The sequence below is a fragment of the Corythoichthys intestinalis genome, chromosome 20 (genome assembly GCF_030265065.1).
Source record: "Corythoichthys intestinalis isolate RoL2023-P3 chromosome 20, ASM3026506v1, whole genome shotgun sequence".
Lineage (NCBI taxonomy): Eukaryota > Metazoa > Chordata > Actinopteri > Syngnathiformes > Syngnathidae > Corythoichthys > Corythoichthys intestinalis.
The window spans coordinates 19,785,053-19,805,944 of record NC_080414.1 but is presented as its reverse complement, the minus strand read 5'-3'; the positions used below and the strand labels follow the sequence as shown (position 1 = coordinate 19,805,944).

Below are 20,892 nucleotides of genomic sequence, written 5' to 3'. Positions count from 1 at the left end.
GACTGATATATACATTCAACATACGGTACATAAGTACTGTATTAGTTTATTATAACAATAAATCAACAAGATGGCATTAACATTATTAACATTCTCTTATATTAGTTTATTATAACAATAAATCAACAAGATGGCATTAACATTATTAACATTCTCTTAAAGCGATCCATGGATAGAAAGACTTGTAGTTGTTAAAAGATAAAAGTTAGTACAAGTTAGAAATTTTATATCAAAACCCCTCTTAATGTTATCGTTTTATTAAAAATTGGTAAAATTTTCAATCAAAAAATAGACAAATAGTTGATGTCAATAATTACACCATGCTCACTCATGGTGCTGAAAGCCATAAAATCAGTTGGACCCAAGCGCCGGCAGAGGGCGCCAAACACCAAAAAACAAGTAACAAGCGGACATTACACTCTGCTGTCATTTTAATCTGTTTGAGCGGGGCATGTGCATTAATGGCGTCAAATATTGTACATGATTAATTTAAGAAATTAATTACCGCCCGTTAACGCGATTATTTTGACAGCTTATTTATTTCATAACTTGTGCAACACAACACGCCTACCGTCAACCACAGCTAACACCAACAACAGAATAAAAAGTAAAAGTAAAACCTCTACTGCACTTACAGTATTTCAGTCACGTCAGCTACGCGGTGCGCATTGAGGGACACCATGCAAAACACATCCGCCACATACTAACCAGATTTGTTACATTATAACAGATATTATTATTATTCCTATTATTATACTATTATTTACATTTTTATTCATAATTTATTTGTTTTGCTCTGTGTAATTGCTATTTGAAATAGCACCAGCAGTATTTATTAAGGTTTTAGTGTAGTTTTTCGGGCTGTGGAACGGATTAATGGATTTGCAATGTATTCTTATGGGAAAATCTTGCTTAACATATGACCATTTCAACTTACAAACAAGGTCCTGGAACGAATCAACTTCGTATGTAGAGGTACCACTGTACTTTTGGACTTTTTAGATATTTTCAGTATTTTGAGGTCTAGAGGTACTTAAAGGGTTAATTCTGATTTACGCGGAAATTCAGGTTACATCGCCAGCGTAGGAACGGAAGTTGTTCGTAACCCGGGGACTACCTGTGTATATTGACTGTAGCAAAATACGCATGGACCACATTAGTAAAACAATTTGATGTCAAATAAGAGACCGCAAAATATTGTCCCGTGTGTCGTAATTTAAGACCACTGTTCTAGGAGCTACTGATTGAATTTTTAGCAAATTCGTTGTGAAATTTGCTCGAATTTAGCATTCAATTCTGTTTGTAAGTGGTCTTACAAAGGTCTTAAATTGAACTTGATGACACCTGTAGAAACCCTTGTATGAAAATAATAATAAATAATATACTTACATTAATACATCAATAAATAATATACTTACATTAATAAACCAAACTAGGATTTAAGAGCTTAAAAAAGTTGGAACATAATGCACAGATTAATCTTTACCACTAGGGGGCGCCCCTGTATCAATAGTCGTTGACAATAACTTTACATGAAGCTTGACATCAACTTTTCATGCAATTTTCACAAACTTCCTCTCATTTAAGGACAGCTAAGAAGAAAACAATTGGGCTGCATAATGCAACTGACGTTCCCGTACCTTTTTGGACCTCTCTGATATTGTAGGAGCCCTCTGTAGAAGCTTATCAAGGAGATAGTCGTGGGTCTGCAAAGGAAATGTTGAATTTTATTCAGAAATATATTTCGTTCTAAACGGAATTAGATGACGTCAATCTACATTCAAATGCTTCTGGAAATGATCACACTGCTTCAAATTCATTCAACAAATTTAACTAATGACAAAACCTGCCACCGGATGCACAAATTTTAAGAATGATAAAGGCTCCAGTCTGGTTGTTCTGGTCCGACTGCTTCTCCCCACCTTAACTTCGCAACCAATCAGCATTTCCAATGCGCAGACGCCGACTTATTGGCGAACACTGACTGTGAAAGAGCACTGATTGCTGACTCATTTTGCAGCATCTGAGTCCAACCTACCTTTGCTTTCTGGAAGAATTTATTCTTCAGCAACTCCGACGACGTTGGCCTGAATAGCAGAAAGGCGGATCATTAGTGCTGTTCGTTTGATTGTAACACCGGGAGGAGGGTTATAAACATGTTTTACGGGCGTAATACTGTCAAACTGTCTGCTGCAGCAATAAAAGCGATCCCAAATAGAGACAAACTCACAGAACATCGGAATTTTTTTCACAACTGTATTTCAGATTCCCTCAAGGCATAAATATTGCATTAAAAAATGTCACTGCTTTTGTACAACTATATTTCAGAGGCTATAAGTCGCATCAGCAAAAAAAAAAAAGCACAATGAAAAGGAAAAACTCATGACAGTGGTACCTCTACTTATGAAATTTGGATTCTGGAAGTAGATTCTTAAATTGAAAATTCTGTAAATAGAGACACTCTTCCATGTAAATGCCTTAATCTGTTCCAAGCCCCCCAAAAGTCAGACATAAATCTTTTATAATGCATAGAAATGCATCAAAACATGTAACAAATACATGTTAAAGTTAAATGATTGCACAATAAACATAAAATCTGATTTGTGCATAATCAGAAACCAAGAATAAAGAATCATAGTTAACACTCATGTAAAACTGTCGAAACACGAGGGGCGAATGAAGACCCTGGGATCCCTCTTAGCCAATGGGATGCCAGGAATGCTAGGCAATAGCTAATGGCAGAGCACACAATAAGCCAAAGAAATACAAAAAAAACCATTTTATTCCGGCAAGAGAAAAAAACAGAAATGAAGCATTATTCGTCCAAAGAGCATGAGTGCCCTCTAATGGAGAAAATAAGTATATGTATGTAATGTTCGGTAAACTTTGGAAGCTGCGAGTATCAGCCATACTCTAGTTTTGCCTTTCTTATACTGAAATTTCTTTCTTAACAAGAGGCAGTAATTTTCTATTGAGGTGTGCCTTAACCTGAAAATTCTGTATGTAGAGACATTCTTAAGTAGAGGTACAACTGTATAAGTCTCATTGGAGGATAGTTCACATTTTTAGAGGCAATTTTAATTGGTTTAATTTTATGCAAGTTATTGATTTACTACGGTAGATTTTACAAATTTTATGCCTTCTGCTGAACTGTAATTCAGATATGCTAACTGTATTTTTTGGACTATAAGTCACACTTGAAAATATGTAGCACCAACCAGAAAATACACAATGAACAGTGAAAAGAGTATTAGTCGCATTTTTGGTGCAAATTTTATTCAAAATTAAATAGTTTGTTAGTTACTGATAGATTATGGTAAACTTTTATGACTTTCTAACTTTATGACAAGTATTACAGAGGAAAAATGTCACAGCTTTAGCACTTGAGTATGACTGCATTTCAGATATGATTATCGTACTTTTGGAAATATACAGGTATATCACACCAGAGCATACGTGCGATTCATAGTCCGAAAAATACCGTACAAAAATATTGCATTATTTCGTCAAATACCTTTTTTCAGGATCTTTCTGTAGACACATGGAGATCATTTTCCTGAAGGACTTGCCATACTTTTTTACCATCTCCTTGTCGGTGACGCCGGTTTCTAGGCCCGGCGGGTCATTTTGCAGCGTCAACATCAGCACCTGAACACACCGCATACTTTTAGTTCCCAATTGACATGAATCTGATGAGAACGCTGACCTTCATGGGAGGGTATTTGTGATACGGCGCCGCCCCGGTGGCCAACTCGATAGCCGTGATGCCGAAACTCCAGATGTCCGCTTTGAAATCGTAGCCTTTGACCTGCAGGAGAGTTCAGTGAACGACGGTAAAAGGACAATCTCCCAGCCATGGATACCGGCGAAGGCGGTGACCTGCTCCATGACTTCGGGCGCCATCCAACACGGCGTTCCGACGAAAGTCTTGCGCACTTTATTTCGTGTCATGTCGCCGCCTGTGGCTAGGAAGGCACTCACGCCAAAATCTGACGGAACACAAATTAGACTTTCACATAGGAAACAATACAAAAAAAAAAAAACGAGAAGAACGAACAAAAATACCTGCGATTTGCACGGAACCGTCTTCCCCGAGAAGAATGTTCCCAGCTTTGAGATCTCTGCAGAAACGGATGGTTTTAAATGTCAGTGACAAATCTTGATTTGAGACTTCTGACTCACTCCGATAATCTCCGTATGAGTTTTTATCTTTTGCACAAAGTAGACATTTGTAACTGCCCGCACTTAATTTGTTGATCCCCGCAGATAAGAGGATTCAGCCGTCTGCACGCTTCTGATGGAGCAACCCGCTGCGGCTTTTCCCTTTTACTGGCCAGAGAGTCGTCATGGCAACATATGGGGTGGTAAAAGTAAAGAATACGGATGGAAGTGGGAACGTGGATGCAGGTGACGCTGTACTACATTGGGATGAATGAAAATAATTTTTTGTATCCATGTACAGTGCTGCTCGAAAGTTTGTGAACCCCACAGCGATGGTCAGATTTTTTGTAAAAAAAACTAAAATAACCTTATTAAATGTTAAGTTATACCCAAATCCACAATACTGACATTCCAAATAATGGACTGAAACAAAAGAAATAGTTATATTGTCATTCTTTATTTAACAAAAGTGGTTGATTTAAGAAAAACTCAGATATCATGTGTGCAAAAGTATGTGAACCCCTTCAGTTAATAGGATATTGCGCCTCCTTTTGCAGAGATTACCTCAACCAAACGGTTTCTGTAGTGACTAATCAGCCTCTCACATCTACTTTGGGGGATTTTTGCCCATTCTTCCTTGCAGAACGCAGTCAGTTGAGAGAGGTTTGATGGGCGTCTGGCATGAACTGCTCGCTTCAGGTCCCGCCACAGCATTTCAATGGGATTTAGGTCAGGACTTTGACTGGGCCAGTCCAGAACACGAATCTTCATTCCTTTGGTTGTATTGCTGGAATGCTTTGGATCATTATCATGTTGCATGATCCACCTTCTGCCAAGCTTTAACTTCAAAACAGATGGCGTCAGGTTATGTTCTAGGATTTGACAATATTCCTCAGAATTCATGATTCCCTGGACTATGTGGAGTTGTCCAGGTCCTGAGGATGAAAAGCAAGCCCAGATCTTGACATTCCCACCTCCATGCTTCACTGTTGGGAGAAGGTTCTTTTGGTGGTATGCAGTGTTGACTTTTCGCCAGACATGGCGGTTTTGGTTGTGACCAAACAGTTCAATTTTGCACCTACATCAGTTGATGAAAACTCTTTTTAATTTAGTCTCGACAACACAACTGTTAAAAAAACAAACAAAAAAAACTACTGAATTGATTGATTAGGAAATCAGGTTGAAATAATAGAAAATTCCAAAATGTTGAGGGGGTTCACAAACTTTTGAGCAGCACTGTAAGTTAGCAAAGTGCTACAAGTAAGCTTCACAATGTTTAACTCATTGGCTGCCATTGACGGTGCTAGATGTTAAATCTTTTTTGACTGGGAGATCTGGCAGAAATCGTTCGATTGTAGCAGAAGGATGACTTAATTTTCCTATAGGAATTTGAGTTTCCTATTGGTCTGAACAGTTTTAATGTATCACATGCAGAGGTGGGTAGAGTAGCGAAAAAAATTGAACTCAAGTAAGAGTAGCGTTCATACTCATCTTCTTGTGTTTGGCCAATACCCACGACACTTTGAGTGAGCACTCAGTTGCAATTTGTCGTTGTGTCATAGATTTAATAATGACCTTGCTTGACTCTTGATATGACTGCTTCACCTTGTTAATTTATTGCCTTCTCAATTCTGATTTAGGAGGAAACTTATCTTCAAAACAGCTGTGCTCTTTAAAATAATGGCAATTCACATTTTCACTTTTTTATCAGAGCAACAGTCTCTAAGCATATTAGGTACTGCAGTTGGTAAAATGGACGCATATTTGTCATTCCATTCCTCATTGAAACGGCGATTTTCGTTGTCCACTTTTCACTTGGTAAACTTTGAGCATGCCAGTTTGTTAAATTCGGTCTTCTACAGGTGGCATGTGTGGTGTTAGTGAACGTTGCTTACCATGGTAATCTTGAACGTTGCCTGCATGCAGCGAGAGTGCCAAAGTAACACGGGCAAATAAATAAATCACTTTTGTTCACAGTATGACTCACGTTCTTGAATGAAAAATAAAATACACGACAGCATGTACAAAAAGATTGCAAAGTGCCGGGTGCGACTCGTGTATGTGTTGACACTGCTGCGGTCCGTCCACGCTAGCTAGTAGCATGCAAGCTCTCTCAGCCAATCAGCGCCTTTATGCACGCTCTGTCAGCCAATCAGCACCTCCACACAGGCTCCCTCAGCCAACCAGCGCATCGTTGTCATAGAGATGACAGCAGAAGTGAGAAAATGGAAGATATTTGACTAAAAATAAAACAATTTAGAGATAGAATAGCACATAGCAATAGATCGGCGATTCACGCAAATGATATATGTTGAAAAAAGTTTTGTTTTTTTTTCTTCGGGTTTTTTTTTCGTTCGTCCGTGGGTCCGCAGAGAGGTGTGCTGTGGTCCGGTCGTGGAATGCAGTCCGCTAATTGAGGACCCCGGATGTAGAATGTAGAAGAGGAAAAATGTAAAGACTCGTGTAGCCCAAAGTAGTGGAGTAAGAATAGCATTTTTTTCTTCACCAATCTACTCAAGTAAAAGTATGGCTTCGTAAAACTACTCTTAGGAGTACATTTTTCTCAAAAATTTACTCAAGTAAATGTAACGGGGTACATGTAAACGTTACTACCCACCTCTGATCACATGATGGGAGTATGATACTCCCATTGTGATGATTATTCATTGTGTTTCGTTTATAAGGACAAAGCAGCGAGCAGTAAGGTGTTATGAGGGCACAGAAAGGGAAATGGAATAGGAGAGAGAATCAGAAAAGATGAACATACAACAAGAAATACATTCAATGCCAACACTAACTATGAATATAGTATCGCTATCACGAGCTAATTGTATTTCCGGTTAAACCATGTCGTGGGCCTGACGACCGAGGAGAAAAACGAGGGGGCGGTGGGTGAAGTCAGAAAGAGATGTGATAACAAATCGGCAATGTGAAGTGCAGAACCCAGTATTGTGTGAATCACTTGTAAGTGTGGATATGTTGACATCCTATTCTATGCTGCCTGATCGCTAAACTTGGCTGAATGACAATTTTCCCGACTCATATCACTTTTGGATCACACAATCTTGACAGTTGCACTTTACAGTTTCCTTAAGATGCCTCCGGGACGACACGAAATAAAAGCTGGTCATCTGAGATGAAGTAAAGGAAGATATCCATCCACCTGAGGCTTCCAAGCAATTCTGGGAATACCCCAAAATACTTTTCCTTGTTTGCATGATGACTATTCCTGATTTTGTTGTGTCAAATTTTTCAACTTGGGCCATGTATTGGCCTCACAGGATTAAATCAAATAGGCTTCTTACTTTTATTTCCCAATCATACTTGGAGGACAAACAGCAAGTTGATCATTTGATTTTGTGATTATTATGCCACTGATGAATGGTAACATTGTGGCTTGACTGAGCTTGTTTTTTGCATGTGTTCAAAGGGTAAAACTGAGAATAGAGCGCGATTTCATACTCAAAATTCCCAAAAAGTTTCCATGTGGAACCGTCGCAACAGTCAACGGCTGCTTTATTATATTCAATTTTCTCTTGATGTGATTTTACAACAGGTTGCAGGCTTGCAGCTACCATAAAAGCGTATCAAATAAAGAAATAGGGACAGTAAATGGCGGTCCAGGTAGAATATTAGCCAGGCGGTTGCCAGGGGCGAGTGGACTTCATATCATTAACTCATTGACTGCCAGTGGCAGTGATAGACGTCCAATCCTATTTGACTGGGAGGTCGGCCAGCAATCATCAATAATAGTAGGGGCTTTGATATGAACATTCTGTATTAATAAAGTTATACATTTTTCAGTTGGCTTTTTTTCTTGAATAATTAGATGTTCTAACTCATACTTTAGTAATATTTTTGTAATTAGTGCTGCAACGATTAATCAATTAACTCGAGTAATTCGATAAAAAAAAAAATAGAATCAAATGTTGCTGATTCCAGGATTCATTTAATTACAGTGATGTTGTAATGGTATGTTTTGAAAGTGTTGCATTTAGTTATACTGATTTTGGTGGATACACTGCTCTCTAGTGGCAACAAGGAATATACAATAATTCGTCTAACATGGCTGAATTCAGCTGTTCCTTGTTAAGGCAAACATAAGATATGTTTTTGTTTAAACTGATATCTTTGTTTATGTATTTGTTATTTAGTTTAGAAGTATATTTATCATTTTTTTGTTGGAATATATGTTTGACCGATTTCTTATGAGCATTGTGAAGAAAAAAAAAAGTTAGCATTATGTAGCATTTAAGCTAGCACACGTTTGCTATGCAAGTTAGCAAATTGTTCTTTTGTTGTACTTAGATCCTCATTTATTTATTTTTTTATATTGTTTAAGGCTAGTGCTCAGGTATATTAATATATTTTTAAATGCATTTATTGCTCTTGTGAAATACATGTGCAATTCTGCACATTTTGAAGAAACACTCGATCAGAAATTTTATATCGTATTTGCATTTAATACTCCTTTGAAAGTAATCTTATCAAGCCAAAATAAATATTATTGCAAGTACAGACACTTATATGTTTAACATATCCTAAAATTTATTCAGCAACAAATTAAATGTTCCCAATTCGATTACTTGATTATTCGAACTAACTAATTGATAGATTAATCGATTACCTAAATAATCGATAGCTGAAGCCCTATTTGTATTTATACATTTTTGGAGCCTATACTAGCTAACAACGGGCAGGAGGCAAGGTCTAACCTGAACCGGTTGCAAGCCTGTCGCACTGCACATAGAGACAAACAACAATTTTCGTACACAATCATAGCAACGGACAATTTTCATACAATTTTATGCAAATAAAAATGCGACTATATGAATTCAACATTATTCATGTACTATTTCCCTTACCCTCTGACTTTTTCATGACCGTCTTGCACAACTGCAACAATTTTTGTACAATTACTGAACTTCATTTTTCATCATGTGTTCTAAAATATATTGATGTGAAATTAAAGGTTTTCCTAAAAAACAAAACAAAAAAAAAACAATACTTTTCCCAATCATCTCTGTAATACTGACTTTACTCCTGAAAAAAAAAATTTTTCCCCTTCTTTGATGTCAAAGCATGGCACGAATACACCCAACTGTTGCGTTTGTTAAGGAATCGCTGCCTAAACACATCAATTTAACCATCGAGTTTAATATTGCAACTTTTTTTTCCCTCGGCCTCCTTTTTTTTAATGTGTTTGTGTCAAAATGCCACCTCGACTTTTGACTGGCGAGATGAAGCAGTTTGCCTGCACGTGGCAAATATCTTCGCTACGACCAACAGCCAAGACCGCAAGACTCTAATTGCTTTAGCTCAAGATGGGACCTTCTAACTACATTTCACTGCCTCCCAGCCCACCCCGATCCTGAGCGTCACCCCTGCCCCAAGACGCCCAATCATGTGATGCGGCTTAAACGGGTGGGGAATGCGTAGCGCCTCGTCTCGTTCATCCCAAATGTCATTAGCCTTCAAAGGGGAAACAAAGGCCTTTATTTGGAATAAAATATATATTTTAAAAATAATATATTTTGAAAATGTAAAATATTTCTTGTAATATTGCAATTAATTTGAAAATTATAAAATTCCTACTTGTTTTATCTTCACCACTTCGTCATTCCTCAGCACACTTGTCAATCAATGGCTTCGATCGGTTTCAGCGTTGTGTTGTGCCGAGCTTGTCTAAGCTCTGCATTATTGACACGAGAGTGTTGGTGTATATGTGGGTGGGGGTGTGCCTGCAGGAGGTGAAAATGAAGAGGTATGGACCCGATGACCTGCTTTCAGGAGAGATTCTGCTTTATATTTGCAACATTACATTTGCCTTAATAGTAATACTGATTTTGTTTTTATGACGATGTCTAATATGGGGAAAAATAGAGCTGCTGCTATCGATTATTTTGGTAATCGATTAATCTATCAACTAGTTAGCTCGAATAATCAAGTAATCAGATTAAGAAAATTTATTGCGGTGCAGAGTACATTTCAGGAGATGTAAAACAAAGGCTTGCAAAAGAGCATTAAATGCGAATACAAAATATAATTCCCGAGTGTTTCTTCAAGCTATCCAGAATTGCACTTTTAATTAAAAATACATTCAAATACCGGAGCTTAGCCTCAAACAGTATTAAAAAATAAATAAATGGGATCTAATTACATCAAAAGAACAATTAGCTAACTTGCATAGCAAGAGTCAGCTAGCTGAAATGCTATAAAATGCTTACGATTTTTTTTTTCAACAATGCTCTTCACAAATTGTTCCAACGCATATTCCAACAAAAAATGCTAAATATACCTATTAAATAAATTATGAATGCATAAAAAAAAAAAAAAAAAACATCTCAAACAAAAATTTACAACCTTATGTTGGTCTTAACAGGGATCAGTTGAATTTAGCTATTTTAAATGAGTTATATTCACTGTTGCTACTAGAGGGCAATGCATTCACCCAAATGAATACAACTAAATGCAAATACTTAAAACAAACCTAAATGAATCCTCGAAGCAGAAAAATAATATTGAAAGCTTTTTTCCGCATCGAATTACTAGAGTTGATCCCTTAATCGTTGCAGCACAAGGGAAACCATCAAAATATTACGAGAATGACTACAAAACATCATTCAACAAATAGTGGCATGTGAAGAGAAAGATTTTTCCTCTAAAATAGAAGCCAACGAGCTAGTTTTCTTTTTATGAGATTTTTTTTAATACCTTATAATTTACACGTGTAACCAGTTGAAGCCTCCTGAAGTCAAAACGGAAGCGACAACCGGAGAAAAATCAAGTTGAGAGGTAGCGTCAAAGGCCGCTCGCTCTGCGACAGCTTGGGAGCAAAGACTTAGCCCGGTCTTGAACTGGCTTAGAGGAGAGCTTTGGGGATCACATTTCCTTTGGCACGCAAATCTGCCATTGACACATTCCACTTATGCGTATTCAAAATGTAAAGTCATGTAGAATTGCCTTTAACGCGCAAGGCTCATTTGTAGTGCTGTGCGATATGAATTAAAAAAATGTGTTTGTTCCAACCGTATTTTTCGGACTATAAGTCGCACCAGCCAAAAAACGCACAATGAAAAGGAGAAATACATTAGGTGCTCCGGACTATAAGTCACATTTTGGGGGGAAATTTATTTGATAAAATCCAACTCGAACAGAAATTTCGCCAGTTCCTCGCTCAAACCAAACTTTCTTTCTGCTGCTCGATTATAGTTTTCAGCTGCAAATTGCACTACTTGCAGTTTGTAATCTAAAGAATATGATTTTATTTTCTGTGCCATTTTGGTTCAGCCCTTTTCAGTGGTTTTTAATAAGTTACCGTCAATGTTGAAACCCAAGCCTTAAGCACCCTCTTGTGTTTTAGTGTGAAAATAACATGTGAAATGATATAATAATGTGTTAATATTTTCCAACATTAATCGCCCCAGAAACTGGGGGGGGGGGGGGGGGGGGGTACTTTAGTCCCAAAAATTCAGTAGTGATTTGGACTTAAGATTGCAGTATATAAAGTGAGCATAGTGTCAATACAAAACTAATTGATGTTGGAAATAGTTGCATTGTGTGTAGATTATGTGTTGCTATTATCAAATTTCTTGCATGCATTATTCACATACGGTTGGCAATTTGCTAACTAGAGACATCTTGAGGCAGCGGAATCTCAAAATGTGAATTGTATCTGTTTGTGGCTTGCTAGATGGGGGCGTGTCTGGACATGGGGGCATGCCTGGCCATACGTCACAACAAAGCACTAACGATCACACTCGTAAAACACATCAAAACAAAGCCGCAACGATAATGCACATAGGTTGTCACATAAAAGTATTCCTAAACATTTTGCACATATGCACTTTCCCAATTTCTGTCTGCTAAGTTCTTGTGCTTCACAATCATTAGCCAACCAGCTTGCTTCCGCTAATGGCCTCGTTGAGGGGGGCGTGGTTGAGGTTAGGGTTACGAATAAGGTTAGCCAGGGGGTTGGGGCGTGGTTCAGGTTAGGCCATCTGCTGGCCATAGTGTGCTTTGCAGGAAGAGGTTTTCTATTTTTGGTGATAAAGAAAATAGACAATTTACCGTAATTTCCCGAATATAAGGCGCACCCGTGTATAATGCGCACCCCAAATTTACTTGTAAAATCTAGGGAAAATTATTGTACCCGTTTATAACGCGCACCCTAATTTTAGCACCAATAAATAGAAGAATACAAGAAAACAGAGCTCGTGTACAGATACAGAGATGTCATTTTACTGACTGGTGAAACACAGCACAAGCATAGCACATTGGTAGTTCAAAACATTACCGTAAATTGACAATATTTACGGTAATAATATGATTTGACAACTTCTCCAACTTACCAGAATCTAGGAGAAAACAAAACAGATGTGACTTTTCTTTTAAAGGCTGCTGTATAACTTGCTCGTTTCCTCATGAGGAATAAATGTTTCTTCCATGGATTGATACGGTAAAATGAAAGTGAGAACGTAAGTCGGAAATCCGTGAGAGCTCATCGCTGTCAACACGACAGTAAAAAAAGGAACTATTGTTATTTGGGTTTGAGTTTCCCGAGGGACCGATATAGTTGACGGACACAGGAAGTGTGTGTCCTTACATTTGTTATGGTCCGAATTGCTGAGCTGCAATAAACGTCGACTCAAATGAGTTCAAGAAACTAAATGCTGTGCTTTATGAAGAGTGAAAAAAGCAGAATTTAACACAGACGAAATCATTCGGCCGATTAGAGTGAAGTATTACCGAAACAAAATGGTGACGTCACGTACCGTAATGGTCGGCAACGGGTCGCCGCATGCGTTTCTTCAACACAACGTGGCCGTGTCAATGAAAAAAAATCGGTTTATATATATATGTAATACATATATATTTCTGTCTCCATCCATGTACCCGTTTATAATGCGCACCATGAGTTTACAAGTTGATTTTGGGGGAAAAAAGTGCGCGTTATATTCGGGAAATTACGGTAAAGGTTTTATATCGTTTTGGAGATACAGTAATCCCTCGCTACTTGAGTGCATCATGGATTTTTAAAATTATATAAAAGAGTTGTAAAAACATTTTTGTACATTTTATTTACATCTACGTATGTATGTACACATGCTCACATATCATGTGAGAGAGGAGAGAATGAATGTACAGTATGTATTACTTGTACATTACAATTTTATGTTATTTATATTCAATCAATATTTTATATACATGTTTTAAATGATCTTTAATGTTCTAATGATAAGATATGCGTTTATTCATATTATATATACACAAAAAATGTATGTTATAAATGGAGGGTGACACTACTTCGCAGTCTTTCACTTTACGCAGTCGGTTCTGGTCCCCATTAACAGGGATAACTGAGGGATCACTGTATATCGTAAGGCACAACTCATTGGTATTGCAAACAACACTTTTTTTTTTTCCTTATCTCCATGACCTTAAAAAGTGAGTCATTCTTGAAACCCCTTCCATTCATCACAATTCCATAGCGATAAGCCATAAAGTGCCCAGTCCGCCCCATTTACAGCTTCATCTCTATGACACTGCTGACCTTTGTGGCGTTGAGTAAATGCCACGTCCTTGATACGGTCACGAGTCGAGAATAGGAATCACTTTCACACACGGCGTATGTTAGCGTTCTCACCCCCTGGACGGATGGGATTTAACGTCATTTCATACTAGTCACAATCCCGTCAGCCACAAGATGAAAAGAATGTTTTGTTTCATTTCAGCTTTGGATGACTTCATTATGGAGCAATTTTGGTCACACTTTGACGAATTTGAGTTTTTTCTTGTGGTCATTTGAGAACTTTCAACTTCAACAAAGAAAAAGAACCCTCAATTCTAAACTTAAGTGTAATAAAATTATGATTTTGACAGTATGATATTGTGATTTTATGGTTGTACAATAGCAATTTTTTAACAACCATATAATTTTTTCCTTGTAAAATTGTACTTTATGACACTTAACACTTTCTAATAATATTACACCCTATGTTTGAAAAATACAACATTATTCTGATAAAACTTTTCTTTTGGTAACAATATTTCTTCTTGAGACATAATTGTAATATTCCAACACTTTCCTCAAATAGTCCCCCGTAGGACACTACTTCATTTTAAGATTAAGGGGAAAACATTTTACAAAATTTTAAAAATGATTAATAAATAAATCAATAAAGGCGGATTTAATATATTCCCCTCATTTTTTTTTTTAAATTTAATTTGAAATATTTTATTTTCAACTAATTTTTTCTATTTACCCTTGTCAATTTTAGCTGTATTTTTTTTCAATTTTCTATATTTACTATTTCTGTATTAATACTATTTTTATGTACTTCTGTATTCCTCCAGTGTTATGTATATTTGTTTAATCCAAATTCAGGTATCAAGGGGTACTTAACGTAGAAAATTACACTTTTTTATAAAACTACTATCTATTGCCACCAATGGAATTCAATGTGTAGACTTTCGTTTCTTTCCTCATAATATTGATAATTTTTCATTCTAGTTCTTCAACCCAACTCTTATAAAAGTTTTTTTTTTTTTTTAAATTAAAAATCATATTTACACATTTTTCCTTATCATTCTTACCTGTGTATCTGTCCGTTTTTGTGCAGGTACTCGAGTCCCTCAAGCACATCTTTTAAGACAGTGGCTATACTGGCCTGGTCCAGGACACCAGTTTTGTGCTCGCCTCGCGAGATGATGTGCTTGATCACATCCAGCACTGAGCCTGGTTAAAAAAAAAAAGAAAAAAAAGAAAGACAACCTTCAAGTCTGGCGGGAAAAAAGTGACTTTTTTAATTTTTTTTTTCAATAAGTTCTTCGCACAATAACAAAAGAAAGACATTTGTGTTCATTACCTCACAGGCCACACACAAAACTAAATGGGTTTGCGAAACACAGTTCTAAGTAGCTGAACAAGAGTAACCTCAAACTATGTGGATGGGCTCCAACGACCTTTGAAATCAGAATGTGGTGAAGTGGCAATGCAAGATTCATTGCCTTTCAATGGATAAATCTCCTTTGAACAACAGCTTGTTCTCAAGAGTCATGTGGATCGATTCCATATTGTTGTGCAGACACTTCAATGTCATTCATTGAAACACCTGATGTTGAGCTGTGCAATATGGAATAAATCTATCACGATATTCCACAATATAATACATTGAATGTACATTAAACTGACCTGCCACAAGTGTTGCTAGTTGTAGTTATGGTCAGTCAACACTATGGACCAGTACTAGGTTGGACTACTGAAGCAGTCAGGGGCGGAAATTAGGGGGGGTGCTAGGGGTCTGACCACACACAGGTCAGAGCTTCTAAGGGGCCCATTTTGCAGGCGTGGTTGGGCAAGTGGAGGGTCAAACAGAAAGGTAAGATGATGCGCGGAGCTGTAATATAGTGTTTTAAGTGTTAAAATATCTCTGCCAGAAAGCCAGCCCCGCCCCGCTTGGCCAGTTGTCTGGTGGGCCCATAAAAAAATATCCACTTGCACCTCCACTCTAATTGTCCTCTAGCAACCCCCCGATGGACGATCCACTTGGGGGTCCCGTTTATGCTTATTGCACAAGGGCCCTGTTCACATTGAAATGATAATGAATTTGAAAACACATATTCAATTGACATACAATTTACAGGAAAAAGTGAGTAAAGGTCAAAAAGGAAAGTTTGTTTCTCTATTGGAAAAGGTTAATTTTCTGTTTTAGATCTCTTTCTACTGTTTAAACCTTTAGTTGAGGAGCAGGAAGTTATCGATATCGGTGTCAAAAAATGGATATCGTGCACCCCTATTACATACATAACACAAGATACTTTTTACATACACTGACCAATAGAATATGACAAAATTTGTCAAATGAAATAAAATTACGAACTCACCGAATACCTTTCGGGAAATGCGTTTTGTCACAACACAGTTTGGAAACAACAATAACACCTTCAGAATACAAAAAAGTTTTAGTTTCACACAGTGTTGTTTTTGTCAACGATGACGATAACAAAAGTTTTTCGTCGACAAATAATTTTTTAATCACGATGATGAGCTAAAAATGTGTCTTGGGAGACTAAAACATAACAAGACGAATGCCACTTTACGTCTGACGGGACAAGAATGGGACGAAAATGTGTCATGGTGTCCGTCACATGTGCAGTTAGCCAGCAGCTTAGGAGTGTCTGATTGTGTCACTCATGTGACGTGCCAGTTAATATCCTCTACAGTCTCCCCATTGCTTGTTTTGAGACACACACGGTAAGATTTGTTTTCTTATCTTGGGAAGAGAGAATATGCAATGTTGCTTTATCCTTCAAAGGTCTGTGCTGAGTGCTCATTATACACTAAATGTAACTCGTAGCATTAGCATAGCATTCACATTAGGCCCTGAACACATTTTGAAATGACTAAAATATAATGACGACTAGCGAGCATTTTCGTCTAAAAGACTAAGACGAAAATTACACGGGCTACCAAAAACAAAACTGGTTTCGTATTTTTGATAATATTTTTATCTTCATTTAAGTAGTAATTGTAAATTCTAAACTCACCGATGCTTTCCCTCATCAATTAGATATGAACAAACAGGTAGATTACGTCATAACGCGATTGAGATTTTCAAAATCAAAGATAGAGAAAAGCCAAATCTTTTTCTTTTCAACTAAAGAATTATTCTCCTAATAAATTTATCGGATTTTAAATCTTTTAATGTGGGGTTTTGAACATTTTTCAACTTAAAATTGAGACATTTCTTTTAAAAGTTGTTTTTGTCAACGACATCTTATTCTTGTCAGACTTAACCTGGGTTACACCAGTTATCACCTCAGAAATATCTCCTACTTTTAAGTCTGTATTGCATCAAATAAGTACCTTATGAATTACTTCGTTAAACTGATCTCTCTCTCTCTGCAAAACTGCCCGGATGCTTCGAGCCCCAAAAATATATTCACGAGACCTGACGTGTTCATTCAGCCGAATCGGAAATCAGCTGACAAGGTTGCCCTTAAGCCAACACAACCGAAAATTAAACAGGCTTTTATATTTTTAAAACACAAATGAATATGTCATGACATTATCAGTTCAAACTATTGACCGTGGACTTCTCTCACCACTTTTATGATGCCGTTATCATATTTTAACTAAATTTGTGCGCAAGTGGAAAACAAAACAAATTTCATGGACTGCGAGGACAGGTGCCAACTGTGCGAAAGGCCGACGACAACGCTAAGTTGTCAAGCGGGGGGTGGTGGGGGTGGCTCTAGCACGGGTGAGGTGGCGTAAGAGCTGTAGACTGCTGGCTCAGACTGAAGAAAAAAAAAAGTTATGGATTACTCCGTTTATGGGATTGAATCAACTCCTGGATAAGCGAGGAGTCATCATCAAAGTCCCCCCGGTCAGCAGTTGGAAGGATAATTGAGAGGTGGCTTTCAGATGCAACAAATCTACTGATTGAGCTAAAATTCGCAAAGTCGATGGCAATCTTCCTTCATCTGGCAAATGGTGCAACCTCGGCAAAGGCTTGGGATTTGTTTTCTGGGAAGGCATTCCTCTGCTTGCTCTGGCATGACTCATATTCTGTCTCTCTGATGGGAATTCAATGAATGGTTGATGTTGCGGTCATATGTCATCTTCGGAACGGGAATTTCCGGAAAAGTACCTACGAAGAAGCTTGAATCTGAAGTTGGAGCTGGATGGAATATCCAAATGTTTTATTTAGAGCAGCTTTGCAGGGATACAATTCGAGGAAGATATGACACTGCACTGAGAAATGCAGTAAGCAGGTGACAAAGCTAAATCAACAGTGACAAGCCGCTAACAATCATCATTCGGGTTAAGGTCAAAATTTCTTTTCTTTTTTTTTTTTTAAACATTTGGAAGTAGACATGGGCTGATTACCGGTTTCAAGGTATAACGTGGTATGAAAACGTCAAGGTTTCAAAACCGCAAAAATTTTCCGCCTACCGTCCTTACGGTATTAGCCATTTCTAATGTCCCAACAATGCAGGGAGAAATCCCTTTCTTGCAGCTGCAAGGCTCAACCCTCCCCACCGGTTGTTGCTCAGTGTCAGTCAGTCAGCTGTGCTACACGATGGCTGGAGAAGGTGAAACTCCACCTTTTTCCCCTCATCGAAGAAAACAAAATCGCTGGTATGGGAATACTTCGGGAACAGAAAAGTTAGAGAGATGGCCGCTGCTTAGTGGAGGAGGGCCAACGGACAGGTAGAACATGTTTGCGGAGGGTGGCTGCCGAGAAGGCAATACATCCAATATGAATTCACATTTATACAAAATTAAAGGTTAGTAAACACTGTCATGAACGTTTCCCCACCAGCTAGGAGAGTTAACTCCAGCATGTTTAGTGTGTCTATCAATGGTAAAACACATGGTTTTTTTTTTCCTCTCTGGCAACTGTGTCGAGAACGAGAGTGTGTATATGATTAAAACATGATATGAGTCATACACATGTGTTTTTTATGGAAAATAATGCAATTATTTTTGTTCTGATGGTAATAATGGTGAGCTGTAGCTGTGGGTTAAGGCTGACCTGAAGGACTGCATTTATTTTAATTCTATTTAGAATATCTTTTATTTTATTGTATTTATTTTAACTTAACATTATACTTATGTTCAATTTGCTAATTTGCTTCGGAAAAAAAAATCCTGTTGAATGTAAAGTGGTTTTTTTTTTTTTTTTTTTTTTTTTTTTTTTTTTTTAAATCCAGATATCGCAAAATAACACATTTTGGAGCTGTAATTGCAATACCGTGATATTTTGGCTTATAAGGTATCATACCGTCAGAATATCAAACCGGCACATGCCTATGACAGAGTCAATCAGCATATTTCTTTTGTTCGTCAACATAATAATGCACAGAGAACATGATGACACAAATCGCGCCGTTTTTTTTCATTTCGCCAAAACCTGCAATTCGCAATATTTCACTAAATCATGCTATCCCGGTACTTTCTACCGCCAATACTAATGAAATCAAAATTTCTTTCTTATTTCAAAAGTGTTTCGCATTGTTTTTCACCAGCAACGACATCTTCCTGTACTCTAAAGACCAAGATTCCTACCGAATGGAGCATGCACAGAAGCAAATCTATCCCAATAGCGGCTTTACTTGGCCAGATATTAACAAGCATTCACCCGGGCGGAGAAATTGGATTTTTAAAAACTGGAGTAGGAGCATATTGAGGTTTTTGAATGTGTTTACATGGCCTTGTTTTCCTGGCAAAAACACAATTTTGAATAGGCTATTTGCTGCATGGAAACGTGGCTGCTGTGTCAGATTGACAACAGCTTGGCGTTAAGTGTGCTAAAGCAAGGCTCCTCCACAATGAAAGGCTATAAACCTGACTTCCACTTGAGGCCGTCTCCATGGCAGACGCGGCCCCGGCCATCATTTAATTACCTCGCACAATAAAAGTCAACATCAAGTGGTCGTTTAAGTAGGCGGAGTGAAACCCGCTGCGAGGCAAGTCGGCTGCTGTCTGGCTGGCCCGTCAAAACACAAATGATTTAATTCATTCACTACCACCGACGGCACTAGACATCTAGTGCTGCCAATGAGTTACCGTGAGGTTACTCTGACATTAGAAGTCATAACCCTTACTTTCATCATGTCAACCCCCCGATGATTAGGAAGTGGTCCCATATTTCCTGCTAGTCAAATGACTTGATACATTCCTTGGGCAAAGGAACAATGTAATCAGATACAGCTGCACTCCTTCCCCGGTGGTTAATTGCGGCTCTGCCACACGGACGCCAGCCCGCAGGATTGTTATTACCTTGGCCCTGTCATTAGCTGGAGCGCTGTACGGAAGTTAAAGCACCTCACTATTAGATAGACACGGCTTTCGTTACCAATATTATAATCTTTCTCAAAATGACAAAGCGAGTGATTAACATAACATTCACCTACCACCACTTAGCAGCTTCATGACTAGCCACAGTTCATCCTTCACCACGAATGAGGTGTAGTAAGACACAATGTTGGGGTGATGGCACTGGCTCATTGCCTGGATCTCTTTCTGAAACACAGGGAAGAAACAATAAGACAGGAAATGAATGCAAATAACAGAAAAAGGACAACGAGATTACATGATTAGGTTATTCATCCGACATTTATTACAATCAGGTTTTGAAAGATTATTCATTCACTGCCATTGATGACCATTTGATGCCAGAACCTCCCAGTTCCAATGGATTTGCCAACCCTGATTTTAAAAAAAAATAATATTTGATTAGTCATTTGCTGAAAGCTCTCCCTTACAGTGGGGCAAGTAAGTATTTAGTCAACCACCAATTGTGCAAGTTCTCCTACTCGAAAAGATTAGAGACTCCTGTAATCGTCAACATGGGTAAACCTCAACCATGAGGGAAAGAATGTGGAAAAAAAAAAAGAAAATCACATTGTTTGATTTTTAAAGAATTTATTTCCAAATTAAGGTGGAAAATAAGTATTTGGTCACCTACAAACAAGCAAGATTTCTGGCTGTCAAAGAGGTCTAACTTCTTCTAACGAGGTCTAACGGGGCTCCACTCGTTACCTGTATTAGTTGCACCTGTTTAACTCATTATCGGACACCTGTCCACAATCTCAGTCAGTCACACTCCAAACTCCACTATGGCCAAGACCAAAGAACTGTCGAAGGACACCAGAGACAAAATTGTAGACCTGCACCAAGCAGGGAAGACTGAATCTGCAATAGGTAAAACGCTTGGTGGG

General features: G+C 37.9%; 1 protein-coding gene across 2 annotated transcripts in view; it reads right to left on the bottom strand.

Moving 5' to 3' along the window:
• oxsr1b (oxidative stress responsive kinase 1b) overlaps positions 1-20,892 on the bottom strand; it is a 67,415-nt gene that overhangs the window by 14,665 nt on the left and 31,858 nt on the right. For both annotated transcript variants that reach the window (XM_057823805.1, XM_057823804.1), the window contains exons 3-10: positions 20,086-20,194; positions 14,758-14,899; positions 4,066-4,121; positions 3,880-3,989; positions 3,707-3,808; positions 3,515-3,648; positions 2,039-2,087; positions 1,641-1,706 (exon numbers count right to left, since the gene is read on the bottom strand). In XM_057823805.1, coding sequence (XP_057679788.1) covers positions 1,641-1,706; positions 2,039-2,087; positions 3,515-3,648; positions 3,707-3,808; positions 3,880-3,989; positions 4,066-4,121; positions 14,758-14,899; positions 20,086-20,194 — 768 coding nt within the window. The remainder of the gene's footprint in view (positions 1-1,640; positions 1,707-2,038; positions 2,088-3,514; positions 3,649-3,706; positions 3,809-3,879; positions 3,990-4,065; positions 4,122-14,757; positions 14,900-20,085; positions 20,195-20,892) is intronic.